At 31.6% G+C, this 15,069-nt stretch overlaps 2 protein-coding genes across 3 annotated transcripts; one reads left to right on the top strand and one right to left on the bottom strand.

The window, feature by feature from the left end:
* Positions 1-7,914: 7,914 nt before the first annotated feature.
* On the top strand, positions 7,915-10,220 carry LOC126672464 (L-type lectin-domain containing receptor kinase S.1). The gene has a single exon (XM_050366415.2). It carries the CDS (start codon positions 8,077-8,079, stop codon positions 10,057-10,059), a length of 1,983 nt encoding a protein of 660 aa, XP_050222372.1. The 5' UTR covers positions 7,915-8,076; the 3' UTR covers positions 10,060-10,220.
* Positions 10,221-10,336: 116 nt separating this feature from the next.
* LOC126672463 (ferric reduction oxidase 8, mitochondrial) lies at positions 10,337-13,494 on the bottom strand. Of its 2 annotated transcripts, none has more exons than XM_050366414.2 (7): positions 12,961-13,494; positions 12,699-12,884; positions 12,376-12,613; positions 11,975-12,302; positions 11,637-11,895; positions 10,704-11,413; positions 10,337-10,624 (listed from the first exon to the last, which is right to left on the bottom strand). In XM_050366414.2, exons 1-7 carry the CDS (start codon positions 13,212-13,214, stop codon positions 10,443-10,445), a joined length of 2,157 nt encoding a protein of 718 aa, XP_050222371.1. In that variant the 5' UTR covers positions 13,215-13,494; the 3' UTR covers positions 10,337-10,442. The 2 variants fall into 2 exon arrangements, with proteins under 2 accessions (XP_050222371.1, XP_050222370.1); XM_050366413.2 differs by having other exon boundaries at positions 10,704-11,422; positions 12,961-13,492.
* Positions 13,495-15,069: the final 1,575 nt, after the last annotated feature.

The raw sequence follows: 15,069 nt of genomic DNA, 5'->3' as shown, positions 1-15,069 counted from the left end.
TAAGAAACGAGACGTGACGATAATCGAACGAAACTGAAATTAAAGAGATAAACTTACCGAATTATTTCAGCAATTGGAGAGGAGTTTTGGACATATGAAATCAGTGAATCACGAGGAAGAATATGACGGCTAGGGTTTGTAGTGAATGAGGGAATGATTTAGGGTTTAGATAACGTAACTTATGAGGAAGTAAGAAAAAAAAAAAACAAAACGCAGCAATATGCTGCTGTATCTATTTGAAATAGAAAGGAGTAGGTTTAAATGGGCTTGAAGAATACATGCATGGGTTGCATGGGCTTTACATGAATTTGATAATTCATGGGCTAAACTGACTCAACTCAAAACGAACACGAATCGAACCACGACTTAATTAATGAACGACTCAAATAAAATTTAATAAAATATATAATAATAATAATAAATTACTTAAAGTTTGACGGAATGTAAAAAAAAATAAATTAAAATTTAAAAAAAATTAATTCAAAAATACGGGATATTACAGTTGGGCCATGCAAAAGGCTTTATGTTTTCTTAGGGCCCATCATGTTAAATGTGTTGCTAGATTCTAGAACATGAGGCGCTTCCATTGCTGAAGAGGTAGAGACATTTGTGTTTTCCTTTTTGATATGTTTATAGATTAATTACCCTTGTGTTGCATGTTGATTGAACTTAGGATTTGGAATGTGCTAAAGCAAGATAGTTATGGAATATTAACATAATCTGATAGGAATAATATAGGCCGATTTACAAAGCATAAAGTTCAGGTCTTGCACTTTGAAATGCCATGGCAAGTGGCAATTAACTGAAAGTGTGAAATGTATGTGGAAGATTTCCATCATCTTGATTGATTTATATTAGAGGATTGACTCGGCTAGCTTCCCACTTTCCAAAAGTCGCATCGGCTATGTTTTAATATATTTTATTTAATCTAAGCTAGAATTTAATTAGGTTAGTTGTAGTGGTCACTAGACCGTAAAGTGGGTATCCGTCCACGTCCGTCCTATAGGACCGGACTTGGATTGTGATTTTTTGTCTTAAATTCGGTCCGAAGTCAAAAAAATCCGCTATTTTTTGGCGGGCTCAATTTTTCATTTTATATAATTATTTATAGAGAAATTTAGAAATTTACCTAAAATACAAAAATAATAGGATTTTATACCTCAACACGGAAAAGTTAATAAAAATACATCACAATTCTGATGATTTAGTGTTTTTACTCTGCCGTGTCCAAAAGTTTTAATTTTACTCCAAATAGTACCATATGCTCTGACAATATTCTCATTTTCTCTTTCTCTCTGACACGCAACCCCCTCACATGCAACACCTGCAACTAAAAGCACAACCACATTCTATAGCTAGCTCACTGTATTTTTTTATTACTAAATTAATTAGACAAAATAAATTTATTTTTCTTCTTAACTTGCATTAAGGCTGCATGCAACTACAATTATCAAAAATATCAATACTATTATTAGAATTAAATTGTTTTTCTATAAAAAAATAAATGTTTTTGCAATTTAATTTTAATTTAAGCTCGCAATTAATTAAAATTGATTATCTCAATTTCAGATTTAAAAATTTATAGAAAATTAATATGGAATACGATTTTAAAAATTCATAAAATTGTTTTAGGACCGTCGTAGACGGTATTTTTCGGTGTGTTGTTCATGAAGTGGAGACGGTGGACGAGGAAATTTAGGTTGATCGTGCGGGTGTATTTGGAAAGCTTGGTAAACAGTGACATTTTTGAGTTCTGGAAGGAAAAATTATAATCAAAATAAAATTATATTTTAACTTTGAAGTGTGGGATGAGATAGTTAAATTATAGTATACCTGCTCTAATGAATTCAGTTTCATTTTCATTTATATTAAGAGATAATGTATAGGTTGCAATGCATTTTCTCATGATATCGTTATATTATCACATTATTGAATATTTTTGACATTAACCTGAAATATTATCATCACATTCTCATAATATTATCAGTACATTATCATTACGTTATCAGATAATATATATTATTATCTTATTATAATATTATCATTACATTATCATAAAAATATCATTACTTTATAATAATATTATCATTTAAAATATTATCATAAACTTATCATTATATTATCATAAAAAAATATTATTATAACCTTCTCACAATATTATCATTACATTATCATTTTATTATCATCCATTATCATAAAATATTATCATAAAATATTATCATAAATATTATCATTATATTATCATGATATTATCATTACATTATCATAAATAATATTATCATAGTCTTACCATAATATTATCATTATATTATCATTACATTATCATAAATAATATTATCATAGTCTTACTATAATATTATCATTACATTATCATAATATTATCAAAATTTTATCATAATATTATTATATTTTACGTACTTTATCATAATCTTATCATAACATTATAATTATATTATCATAACTTTATCAAAAAAATTGTATAAATTATTTTTCATTTCTAATTTTATCATAAAATAATCATAAGATTATCATAAGGTTATTATAATATTATCAAAATATTATCATAATCTTATTATGGAAGTGTATTTTACGTACTTTATCGTAATCTTATCATAACATTATAATAATATTATCATAACCTTATCAAAAAAATGCATAAATTATTTTTCATTTCTAATTTTATCATAAAATAATCATAAGATTATCATAAGGTTATTATAATATTATCAAAATATGATCATAATTTTATCATAATCTTATTATGCTAATTTATTTTATGTACCTTATTATAATCTTATCATAACCTTATTATAATATTATCAAAATATTATCGTAATATTATCATTATCGTATTATGCAAAATTATTTTACGTATTTTATCGTAATCTTATAATAATTTTATTATAACCTTGCTAAAAAAATTGCATAAATTATTTTTTATTTCTTTATTATAATATTATCTTTATCATAACTTTTATCATAGACTTGTCATAATATTATCATAATTATGTCAGTATATTATCATAATCTTTTATGTAAATTTATTTCATGTACTTTATCATAACCTTATCATTACATTATCATAACATTGTCATTAATATAATCAGAAGCTTATTATAATATTATCATAAATGTATTGTAGGTAAAAAAAATGAGAAGCAAAAAGAAATCATAATGCAATAGAAGTTCTGATTTAATTCAAACAATCTATAAAATGCTTATTGTTTAACTAAGAATGTATTATAGCTCTAAATAATTCAAATTACCAATCGAGAACAAAAGTGAGTAAATAACAATGTTAATCACATTTTTGGTTGGTTTCAACTAAAGTTGGTGTTTCCACCGTCATCTTCATTCTTGTTCTGTAGAAGTTCAACCTCTTTAGTTTCCTTCTTTCCATCCTCTAAAACAACCTTCTTTCCGTCCTCCTAAATTCACTTATTTGTAGCATTGGAATAGATAAAAGTGAGCAAGTATCACCAACATACTAGCATCAGAATCTAGCATCGAAGCTGACAAAACTACAATTTAGAGAAACCAAGTGTAAGCTAAAAAAAAATGATATTCCTCCTCAATTATCATATTTTGCACATTAAAGAAAAAAAAGTTAAAAATAATAAATAGAAAATTCAGCATTTAATTTATTTTTAGTTATACCATCTTTTGAAAAACATAAATGATAAATTGTACTGAAAATTGCACAAGTAACGACATAGATGTCACCAAAGCTTCCATAGATAGTAAATTACATCTGAATGTATTAATAGAAAGGGATAAACACACACACAGAGACTATAGAGATCAACTGGGTATCACAATTATGTTCCATCAATTCAATTAATTAGGCAACTAATAGAACATGTAATCAAAGAATTCTAATTGAACATGTAATCGCTATTCTTGGCATCTATGATAAGCAAAGATAAAAGTGAAGACATGAGCCAAAAAATCATAGTAGGTCCATGATAGAATAACTCATACAGATTAACAAAAAAAGTGAAATTTAACATAAGTTGCTTATCACTGAATCAACATTTCTAATTCTGATGGCATAAAGCCCACCTCTGAATTAGTAGAACAACTTGTACTCCATCAGAACCAAAATACCATGATAACTATAGTCTCTACTGTCAAGCATGAAATGTAATCCTAAGTTTCAACTTTACTCATCTCTTCCCTACCCAATTACATTAATTAAACAGCCGCAACAATCTTATTCTTGAAGTTTTATTTCCTACAAATCGCAAAAAAAAAAAAAAGAACGGCAAAAACAGCTAACTGTAGAAAAGCGTAACATTCTCAGTCTAAAGGGAAACCTTGAAATGATAGTAATATGCAAAATCAAAATCCACTTAAAAAATGAAATTAAATCTCTAATTTCATTAAAAAGATTGGTTACCACTAGTGTCGCCGTAACCGAACATATCATCCATCCACTGCTTCCAATTAACTGAGGCCGACGAAAATCGCCTCCACTGCCGCCGCAAGAGATCACCTTTACCTACACGCTTCCTCTAAATTCTCTTCTACTGTCAACCTAATTGAATCTCTTATCCATCCACCGCTTTCCGTTCCGCCGCCGCCGTCTTTTGTAAATACCAAACAAATACGGTGATCATCGGCAGCAAAAAAGACCGATAATCATTAAGCCCATAAAGATGGTGGCGGTGACTGTAATTGGAGGAATCATTGATGTCGCTAGGAAAACGATTATGGAAAAGAAAAAGAGTAAAAGTTAAAAGTTTAGATGGAATTAGAGTAATTAATAGAGTAAATATATAAATAAAAAGACATTAAGAGTATAAATATAAAGGGTCAAAAAACCGAGAGTATAAAACGTAACTTTTAGTGTGTGAGGTAATTTTTATAAATATTTTAGAAATTGGAGTATTTTTTCTAAATTTCTCTTATTTATATAAGTTCGAAAAAGCCGTATTCCCCACATATATAGAGCGTAAGGGCATATGGCTTATATAGAGAATTTGAAACCCGAACTTGGCCGTACTTGAGCTTACGTAAAAAATAATTAGCCGGCCCGGCTTAAACCCGGCCTATGGATAAGTACAATGATTAGTAGCTGGACATTTTAGATTTTATAGTGTTTTAAAACGACTGACCTATTGAAACTACCGAGACCTCATAAATGCACTGAGAAACCTTAACCAATGGATTAATATGTTAACACTAGTTACCAAAACAAACTAAACTAATTGAATTGAAGTGCTTTTTGATAATTTTGATTTACCATTTGAAAAAGACTATTTAAATAGTCAGGTTTGATTTTGATGATAAAAAACCAAATAACTTAACAGATTATATAATGAAACTATAACGTTTGATGAATTGTTGCTACTTACTATATGCAGTGACGAAGTAAGATTAGAATTTCGGGAAGGGAATTATTTTAATTAAAAATGTTAAATAGAATACCACAAGATGTATATATTATAAAAATATAATTATTAAAAATCTGATGTATGACACTTTTAATAATTTATTTGTTTATTGATTTTTGTAAAAGGTAATTTTAAAAAAAACTTTGAGGTGGGACTTTAGACACTGTCCGAACCTACCTTATATTCGTTCCTGGCGGTTTGTGTAGGTTGTTGTTCTGTTGCTGGATAACTGATGTGGATTGTTATTGCAACTTGCTGATATGATTAATAAAAAAAATTGGTTTTTGGTTGAATCAAACTAAATGAAACTTTTTAGTTCAATAGTAAAATTTAGGCCTAATCACTCAAAAACCCCTCACCTTTAAACTTTTTTTCAATTCCACCCCGACGTTGAAAATTTATCAATTTTACCCACTTTTGAATTTTCCGTTTTCAATTGTACCCCAATATTTTAATTTTTGTTAATTTTTTTACTTAAATGATGAAATCATTCAATTAATTAAGTATAAACATAAAATTAAATTTTTTTTTATTCAAAATAGTACAAATAAGTCCTTTATTTTTAAAAACTAACTAAAAACCATAATCAAATTAACACTAATTTAAATTCTTAATTAATTTAACTAAATTTAAATAAATTTTAAAAAAATACAATTAATATATGCGAGACATGGAGAATGTTTTAAACAAACTTCCAAACGCAAAAGACGTTAATTTAATTTTTCAGGGTACAATTGAAACACAAAAATGCAAAATAGGGTAAAATTGACAAATTTTCAACGTCAGGGTATGATTGAAAAGGAGTTAAAAGGTCGGGGTTTTTTAAGACATTAGGCCTAAAATTTAATCTCATAATAAAATTTCAGCCAGTTTTATTTACTTATTAAGATTTTAAAAATTAAATCGAGCATATATTTTTAATTGATTTTATGACTGAACCAACTGTTGCACAGCTAGCATTGGCTATACAAATAATTCCTTTATTTTTATATTAATTGACGTTTTAGATTAAAAAAATCATTTCAATTTATATGACATTTCATTTATCGAATGCATTTTAACTATGTCTTCTTTATGTTACTGTCATCTATTAAATCATATTTGAAAATAGATTAGTGATTGTAGGAGTTATTATAAAGATAATATAATATTGAATATTTATCTAATATAACAATTGTCTCATCTTGCGTACAACAAGCGGATAAAATATTTATAATATATAAAATTAACTAAGCATTAAATACTCTAATGTTATAGATAGCTCGTTAGTTTATTGCAAAAATAACTTGACATAACTTGTATGGTATACTTTTTAGTTACAATTTTAAGTTTAAACATAAAAAATTTAAACATCAATCAATAAGGAATAAGGAATTGAGGGGGCTATATAATGTATCATCAATATTCAAACAAAATTGTATAGGATGATTTAGTCAACTTTTACTCTTTTATGATGGGGTGCGAAATTTTTCAGGGGGGTTTATACTAATTGTCTCCGTAAGGAAAATTTATTTAATACAATCGTTGTCATTTTATTTGTACAATAAACTAATTATGGGTTAGTCGTATAAAATTTGTAATGATTAAAAAGATAAGTAATAAATAAAAAAAAATTATTGCAAATGCTCATTATTTGTTGTAAATATAACATGGTACAACTAATGTGTGAAATAAACACTATTCATAAAAAAACAACCTATTACAAAGTACAAATACATGCTTTCTATGATCATCTTTAGATATTCGGTTCAATTCGGTTGCAACAACTTTCTTTTTAAGTTCATGCCTCATCAACTGAAAATGAAGGTCTCATTATAAGACCTGATCAAACATCTCATAACACGAGCCGATAACAATATTTTTATTAATTTTTAATTATTATTTTAATTTTAAAAGAGTATACAATTAGTTATTTTTGATATTAGATAACTCATACGATCAAAATAAAATTAAAATTTATTATATTAATTTTCTATTTAATCAATTACTCATGGACATATATATTATTATTATTATACTTATCACCATAATAACAAAATTTAAATGAGTATAAAAATTATTTTGTCATATAAAAAAATCATAGTGAAAAATAAAAGCTCTAGCTTGCTTATAAAATAGCGGACATTTTTCAGGTTCAACCCGAGCCGAGTTTGGGACAAAAGGTTATTGTCCAAGTCCAGCCATAGGTTGATGGGCTTGAATGGGCCAGACAGATACCATACATATGAACAAGTTTATTGAAAATGTAAGTTTTACTTTTTTTATTTTTCTCTTTTAGGGGAAAATGTAGGTTTATAAAAGTTCAACTTTTTCTAATACTTTTGGACCATAAAGCAAACAGCAAACTGCAATTCTGAGTTGATCAATTCTTCTTTGTTTTGAACTTCTTCTGCTAGATTAGCAGCCAAAAAAGGCCAGCTGTAAGAGTGTTACAGTATATACAGTAACCAATCAAGTAGATGATATACAATTAAGTAATCGATTTCACCTAACTTAATCATAAATATTAAAAAAAACATCCAGAATTGAGACCAGACAATAAATGTTTATTGACTAATTCAAACCTCTTCAATTTTGCTTAAAACTAACCACCTCAGTTGACTAATCATAATCCTAAAACCATTTTCACCACTTCCCCCTCTCTCAAATCTCTCCGCCCTTCACCGGAATCTGACATGAGATGCCGCCGTCACCAACTCTCCCCCTTCTCCTCCTCCTCCTCTTCCTCTATATTTCACTTCCCTGTTCAGCTCTCGACTTCCTCTTCAACTCCTTCAACGCCACAAATCCCGACATCACTCTAATCGGCGACGCCCGTATCGACTCATCAGTCATCCACCTCATCAACGACACCAACCAGTTCTCCCTCGGCCGTGCTTTTTACCCATCAAGAATCCGAATCAAACCATCTCAAAACTCCACAACCCTCTTATCATTTTCAACTTCCTTTGTCTTCTCAATTTTACCAGAGATACCCACATCTCCAGGCTTCGGCCTCACCTTTGTTCTCTCAAACTGGACAGACCCACCTAACGCACTTGCTAGCCAGTACTTCGGTATCTTCAGTAACGCCACCGTACCTCCTCCAGCTCCACTGCTCGCGGTAGAGTTTGACACTGGGAGAAACACTGAGTCTAACGACCCGGATGGGAATCATATAGGAATTGATTTGAATAATGCTGACTCTGCCAAAACTGCACAAGCTGGGTATTTTAATTCATCTGGTGGGTTCGTGCCTGTTGATATGTATGCCGGAGAGAATATTCACGCATGGATTGAGTTTGATGGGGCTAACTTTGAGATAAATGTTACGATTGCTCCTATTGGTGTGCCACGTCCTTCTGTTCCTACGTTGTCATATAAGGATCCTATCATTGCTAATTATGTTTCAGCTGACATGTTTGTTGGATTTTCGGCTTCGAAAACTACTTGGGTTGAGGCGCGGAGGATTTTAGCTTGGAGTTATAGCGATGTCGGAGTTGCTAGGGAGATTAACACGACTAATCTGCCTGTTTTTACGTTCCCGTCGTCTTCTAAATCCTTATCTACCGGGGCTATTGCTGGGATTATAGTTGGTTGTTTAGCTTTTGTAATAATTTTTGCTTCGGGAGTGTACTTTTTTTGGTTGAAGAATAAGTTGAAAGATGATGAAGAAGAAGAGGTGGAAGATTGGGAACTTGAGTACTGGCCTCATAGATTCTCCCATGAAGAACTAACCGTAGCTACCAAAGGTTTCTCAAGTGATCAGCTTCTGGGCGCAGGAGGGTTCGGAAAAGTATACAAAGGAACCATCTCATCAAACAATACGGAAATCGCAGTCAAATGCGTAAATCACGACTCGAAACAAGGGTTAAGAGAATTCATGGCGGAGGTATCAAGTATGGGTAGACTCCAGCACAAGAACCTCGTTCAACTCCGAGGCTGGTGCAGAAAATCTAACGAACTCATGCTTGTTTACGATTACATGCCTAATGGAAGTCTCGACCGCTACATATTCAACTCGAATAATAACTTATTGAACTGGCAAAAACGTCGCCAAATCCTCTCGGATGTAGCAGAAGGTCTAAACTATCTTCACCATGGATGGGACCAAGTAGTTATACACAGAGATATTAAGTCAAGCAACATATTGCTCGACTCAGAAATGCGAGGCAGGGTTGGAGATTTCGGATTAGCAAAACTCTACAGTCAAAATGAGGTACCGAACACTACACGCGTAGTAGGCACGTTAGGTTACTTGGCGCCGGAGCTGGTAAAGGTGGCTATACCGACAGCTGCGAGCGATGTGTATAGCTTTGGAGTGGTGATACTAGAGGTGGCGTGCGGGAGAAGGCCGATTGAGATAGGTAAAGATGAAGATGAGGATATGGTTTTGATTGAATATGCGAGGGATTTGTATGTTGAAGGGAGGATTGTAGATTGTGCTGATAAGAGAATTGAAGGGGAGTATAGTGTTGAGGAAATGGAGATGATTTTGAAACTTGGGCTGGCTTGTTGTCACCCTGATCCTCAAAGAAGGCCTACCATGAAGGAGATTCTTGTTGTTCTTCTTGGTGAGGATATTACTGCTGCTGCACCCGCTGAGTTGCTCGGTGAATTGGCTCGCGGTGGTGGAGAGGGGTGTGCGAACACCGAATCAAATCGATTAATGGAATCAAATTGATAAATTCAGTTCGGTTAAGATTTGGTATAAAACAGAATTGAAAAACGTAGGAGTCATGCATGCCCTGTTCAGTTGCGGCCAGACTTGACTTTTGATTGCTAATGTGAAATATGTCTTCATTTATTCAAAAAGATCTTTCAGTTGAATTAAGTTTTTGTCAACCCGTGCAAAATGTCAATGTTTTCATTATCTTCACAAATTTTTCAACAACATCCATCAGCAAATTAGGCTGCTTTGAACTTTTGTTTGACCATCTAAATTTCTTGATAAATGAAAATTCAGCAACATCTAAGTTATGTCACATTAATTTTTATTCTTATTATACATAAACTTGTAAGCAATAATTTCTTGTGTTAAACTAACTCATACTACTAACCTTAGGACTAGAATGTGAAATTAAGGGAATGGAAGGTGAAATATGGTTTATTTCCTTTAGCAGCAATGTTGAACCCTTGAGACTTCAGCTGGCATAAAGAAGCTACTGATTCTTTCATGGTTTCAGGTCCACAGACAAACACTCCAACATCGGATCCTCTAGTTTCCATCGAGAACTTGGAGAAAATTTCTACGTAAACATCACAAACACCATGATTAAATTTCCCAAAAATTAGTTAGGTAAGAATTGAAAGAATTAAAGAAATTACCTTGGAAATTAGGCCTCCCTCCATAATGAATTTCATGTTCCTCAACAGAACTCCCCAATTCCACGAAATTTAGTTCCTCGAATTCGCCTTGTTTTGGGGAGACAGATGGAATATCTTTCTTGAACCTTTTCCATCTCAAAATGATTGCAACAGAAGTGGTGAATATTATAGCTATGATAAAAGAAGATAGAAGAATAAAGTCAACAATTAAAGATGGGGTCTTTTCTTTAGAACCCTTCTTTTCTTGATGAACAACCATTTTTTCTGATGTCGAAATTTTCTTTTCTGAAGGAAGAAATATGTGGTTGAAACACATAAGAAAAACCAGGAACACAATCGAAGTAAATGCAGTTATGACAGCCATCCAAAGTGGAGATTCTAGTCCGTGCACCGCATAATTCGAGCCTCTCGTGCTGAAGTTTACTGTCTGAACGAGAGATAAATCATTGAATAACTCTCTTATTGTTATTCCATTAGTACTCTTGTCTTCTTGGGTAACAAAAGCTGACAGCTTTAGCCTGAATTGTTTCGATGACTGGTTTAGTAGCAGAGGTGAAATGGAGTTCAACAGACAGATATCCTGAGACTTCTTCACAACATAGATGAGATGTATTTGTGAAGGGAGTCTATTTGATCTTGGAACAGAAGCAATTTCCTTTAAGATACTCAAAAACGGGGTTATCCCAATCCCGCCTGCTATCAGAAACAGACTGTCGTATCTAAAAAAAAAATTAGTTAGCATCTATATAGCACGTAAATAGAAATGCTGAAACGACGAAGCGCTTAAACAGGAAACAACGAAACCACATTTTTACAAGAATAGGTAATAAATATAGGATTTCATAGTTTCATAAGCATATCTGGAAATGTAAACACAACGCCAAAATGTAGGACTCCATAAGTTTCCGTAAGTTGGTTATTGTTGTAAAATACCTTAGAAAGTCTAATGAGGGAGGTCCATAAGGCCCTTCAATTGCTATTGGTATGCAACTAATATGATCACCATTTGAATCCATTTCTGCCTGTATCATGTCATGAACAGAACCTGTCCAGCCTCCCTTGCCTTTAATTATAACAGACATAGTTTGATCATCAATATTCGAACAAGAAGTTATACTGAAGGAGTGCCACTGAAACTTCGATATACTTGGTATCTTCATATATAACACACTAGTTGGAGTGTATTTCAAGCCTGCAATTAGTACTAAATAAATATACTATCACAAGTTGATAACACTAAATTTGATTCAATTCAGCTGAAGAGTATATACTTGGATCCTTTGGCAGTATGAGTTCTACAGCTTTATTAGGAAACAATCTTGCTGAAAGAACGCAAGTGCCGGGTTTTGATTGAATGATTCGAAGTAGCTTGTCGAGACTAAATAGAAATATTCCAGGGAAAACCATATAGAAGTGACGATCTCCGGTATGAAACAGAAAGAAAATTAGAAAAACTATATAAAGATGATGAGTGTAGTAGAAGATTTCAAATCTTTTTCTTCTTATTTGAGGCAGTGAAGTTATCCATATTACTAATCCTGTAACAAGAGCTATTTCTCCAGCTAAGTATATCCGTCCTGTTCTCTGCCATTTCCGTATCTGTTTTCGAATAGCAATCAAATAGTTATATTATATTCTCTTCGTAAAGGAGAATAAAATGAAAAGAAATTACCTCGTCTTGAATCTGATGGCTGACGGCCCAGATGAACAAGGTGCTTCCACCGTGAAGAGTGGCTAAAAATATCATTGAAGTCCCAAGCCAGACATGGTATCTCACCGAAGCTTCAAATTGAATACCAAGCAGCTGAAATAAAGCTAAGCCTCTTAAAATTGGCAGAAGCAGTAGAGCTAGACAGACTTCAGCTAGCAATCCGAATCGAGTTGCCACTCTTAAATATTTGACCTGCCATCTGAAATACACATAAACACATCATTCAGTAATTAATGATGATACTTTTGATTCTTAATTTTACGAGATGCTATGTCAAAACTCACAAATTCAAGCCGACGGATTTGGCAGGATTCAAGTTCTTGAAATCATTCGAGACGCGGATATAAAAAGTCCATGCCAGAAAGATGACGAAGAGTAGCAGAACCAAGATTTCTAAGGCAGATAAAACACCGACAAAGCTGTTTATTATCACAGGATTTGAGAAACCAGTACTTGGAATCCCTGCTTGTCTGTATAATTTATGAAGAATGAGTATGAAAATAGCAGTAATAATAACAATCAATCAAATTTCACAATTTTTAATACCTTCTTTTTATTGGCTGTTCGGACAGAAAATTGAAGTAAACAAGTCCAATTATGACCAAAGCAATCACAGGAAATGTGTACACAGCAAAATCAAGACCGTAATAGCCAAAAACAGTAAGCTTAGCTCTTTCTTCAGCTTCTTTCCAGTTTCTAGTCCATAAACGAGTAGGTTTCAAGATCCAAACAGCAACCCAACCACCAAATATTAAGATCAACAGTACTTTAAGAATCACCAGACGAACAGCTTTTTCCATATCTAACTCAAAAAAGATTTTTTTTTTAAGTTCAACTTGGTACTAAAAATATTCACTATATATTGTAAAGAATCTTGATAGAACAGTGACATAACAGATAATCCATTTTGCCGTAAGAAGATTAAAGAAAGCCCCACTACAGCATTAAGGCACAAGAAAATTGCTTATAGCTTTCACAGAGTTCACATCATTCGGCCACTTTTCCTCTAGTTGATGAGTGCCATGCTCGGTTTATTGCACGTCAATGGTGATTTCTTATGTCACATATATCGTAGGTTTCAGCGGTTTAATGATAGTTAATGACATGTGGCTTTCTCATATTTAATTCTCATTGAAAATGATGACAGAATATTCCCAATCCATTGTATGATTTTGTTTTCAAAAGAGCAAAACGATTCATCCCATTTCTAAATTTTTGATTCGGAATTAAATGATTTGTCAATTAAAGATAAAATTAGATATCCCGGTCAAAAATAAAAATATTATCTTACTCAATTAAAATTATCGAAAATAAATTACTTAAACTCTAATTATAAATTTAGGAACCAAATTAATTTTTTTATTCGTTTTTAAAAGAGAGTTTTTGTTTTTGATTATCAGTTTTAGCTTTCTGTCAGATCTTAAAAAGTTGGTCCATTTACTATAAAATAGTGGACTAATTGTTCAACCTCCAACCTAATTTTGGTGTCTTTCGTGTATTTACATTATAGAGTTTGTCTTATAATGAAATTAATATCATTTGCTACTCTAAATCAATGATACAGATTGGAGATTCTGCTATGCAAAATGGTTTAAACTATGCTATGCACCAACTAAATAAGATAAGCTGGTGGGACTACTTAAAACAGAATGCATACAAAGTGGAAGGCACTTTCTTATGTAGATAACTTGATGGGATTTCTTATCGAATTATTTTCGGACAAATACTGTCAACCGTAACCGGAGTGAGCGAGCGATGCTCAATTGTAAATTTCTCGCCCAACGAAGGCGAAACTCGAACCCAGGGTTATTTTGCCATTGAGCTAACCAAAATTGAATTATACTAAAAGGTGCACAAGAATCCAACATTTGGCTAATATCTTGCTTTAAAACAATGTGTTTTAAGAAAGTAATAAAATAATGTTCCTTATATTATTAAAATGATTATTTAAAAAATCATGTGTTTTTACTTCTCAACTTTGATCTAAACTATTGTGTTTGTAAAGCAGCCACATTATCTTTGAGGCAGGTATGGTCCAACTATATAGCCTTTTTCTTCCTTTTCTCCTCAAGTAGCAACTTTTGGCAATTTTAAAATATATTTTTTCTTATTTGATGACCAAGGAGCAAAGAGATAAAAGGAAATAACCAAACCAAAAGTTGAATTGCTTTATTGTACCAAGGAATAAGGAAGCAAACTGGAAAATGATATAATTCTCTATCTTTCCTATTGAGTGGAGTGTTAGTCAACTCTTAAAAAAAAATTAATAAAATTTTAGTGTCTGAACTTTTTAAAAATGACAAGATGACGTTTCAACTAAAATTTATACCAAACCAGTTATTAAATTTGTTAAATAATTATAAGTTAGTTGTTTCAGCCGGTTTATTTCAGAAAAAGGTGGTATGGCGTATGACGTGGTTGAAATTTACAGGTGACCAACCACCGTTTTTACTTGCTACCGAAATATCGACTGGAACAACTGATTTATAATTATTTAACAAGTTCAGACATCATATTGTTATAAATTTTTGTTAAAACATCATATTGTTATTTTTTTTTTAAGTTCACACACCAAAAATTTATTAATCCCTAAAAAAAAGACAGTTTTAAGGGTTTTTATTTTAAATTGTTGAAAGAGATATTTTATATTTTAGA

The sequence above is a fragment of the Mercurialis annua genome, linkage group LG3 (assembly GCF_937616625.2).
Source record: "Mercurialis annua linkage group LG3, ddMerAnnu1.2, whole genome shotgun sequence".
In the NCBI taxonomy this organism is placed as follows: Eukaryota; Viridiplantae; Streptophyta; class Magnoliopsida; order Malpighiales; family Euphorbiaceae; genus Mercurialis; species Mercurialis annua.
This window is presented reverse-complemented; position numbering and strand designations above follow the sequence as displayed.

Coding starts and splice junctions, on each gene's coding strand:
- LOC126672464 (XM_050366415.2), top strand. CDS start 8,077: ATGCCGCCGTCACCAACTCTCCCCCTTCTCCTCCTCCTCCTCTTCCTC.
- LOC126672463 (XM_050366413.2), bottom strand. CDS start 13,214: ATGGAAAAAGCTGTTCGTCTGGTGATTCTTAAAGTACTGTTGATCTTA. Junction 12,885..12,960: donor GAACAGCCAATAAAAAGAAG/GTATTAAAAATT, acceptor TAAATTATACAG/ACAAGCAGGGATTCCAAGTA. Junction 11,423..11,636: donor CCCTCATTAGACTTTCTAAG/GTATTTTACAAC, acceptor TTTTTTTTTTAG/ATACGACAGTCTGTTTCTGA.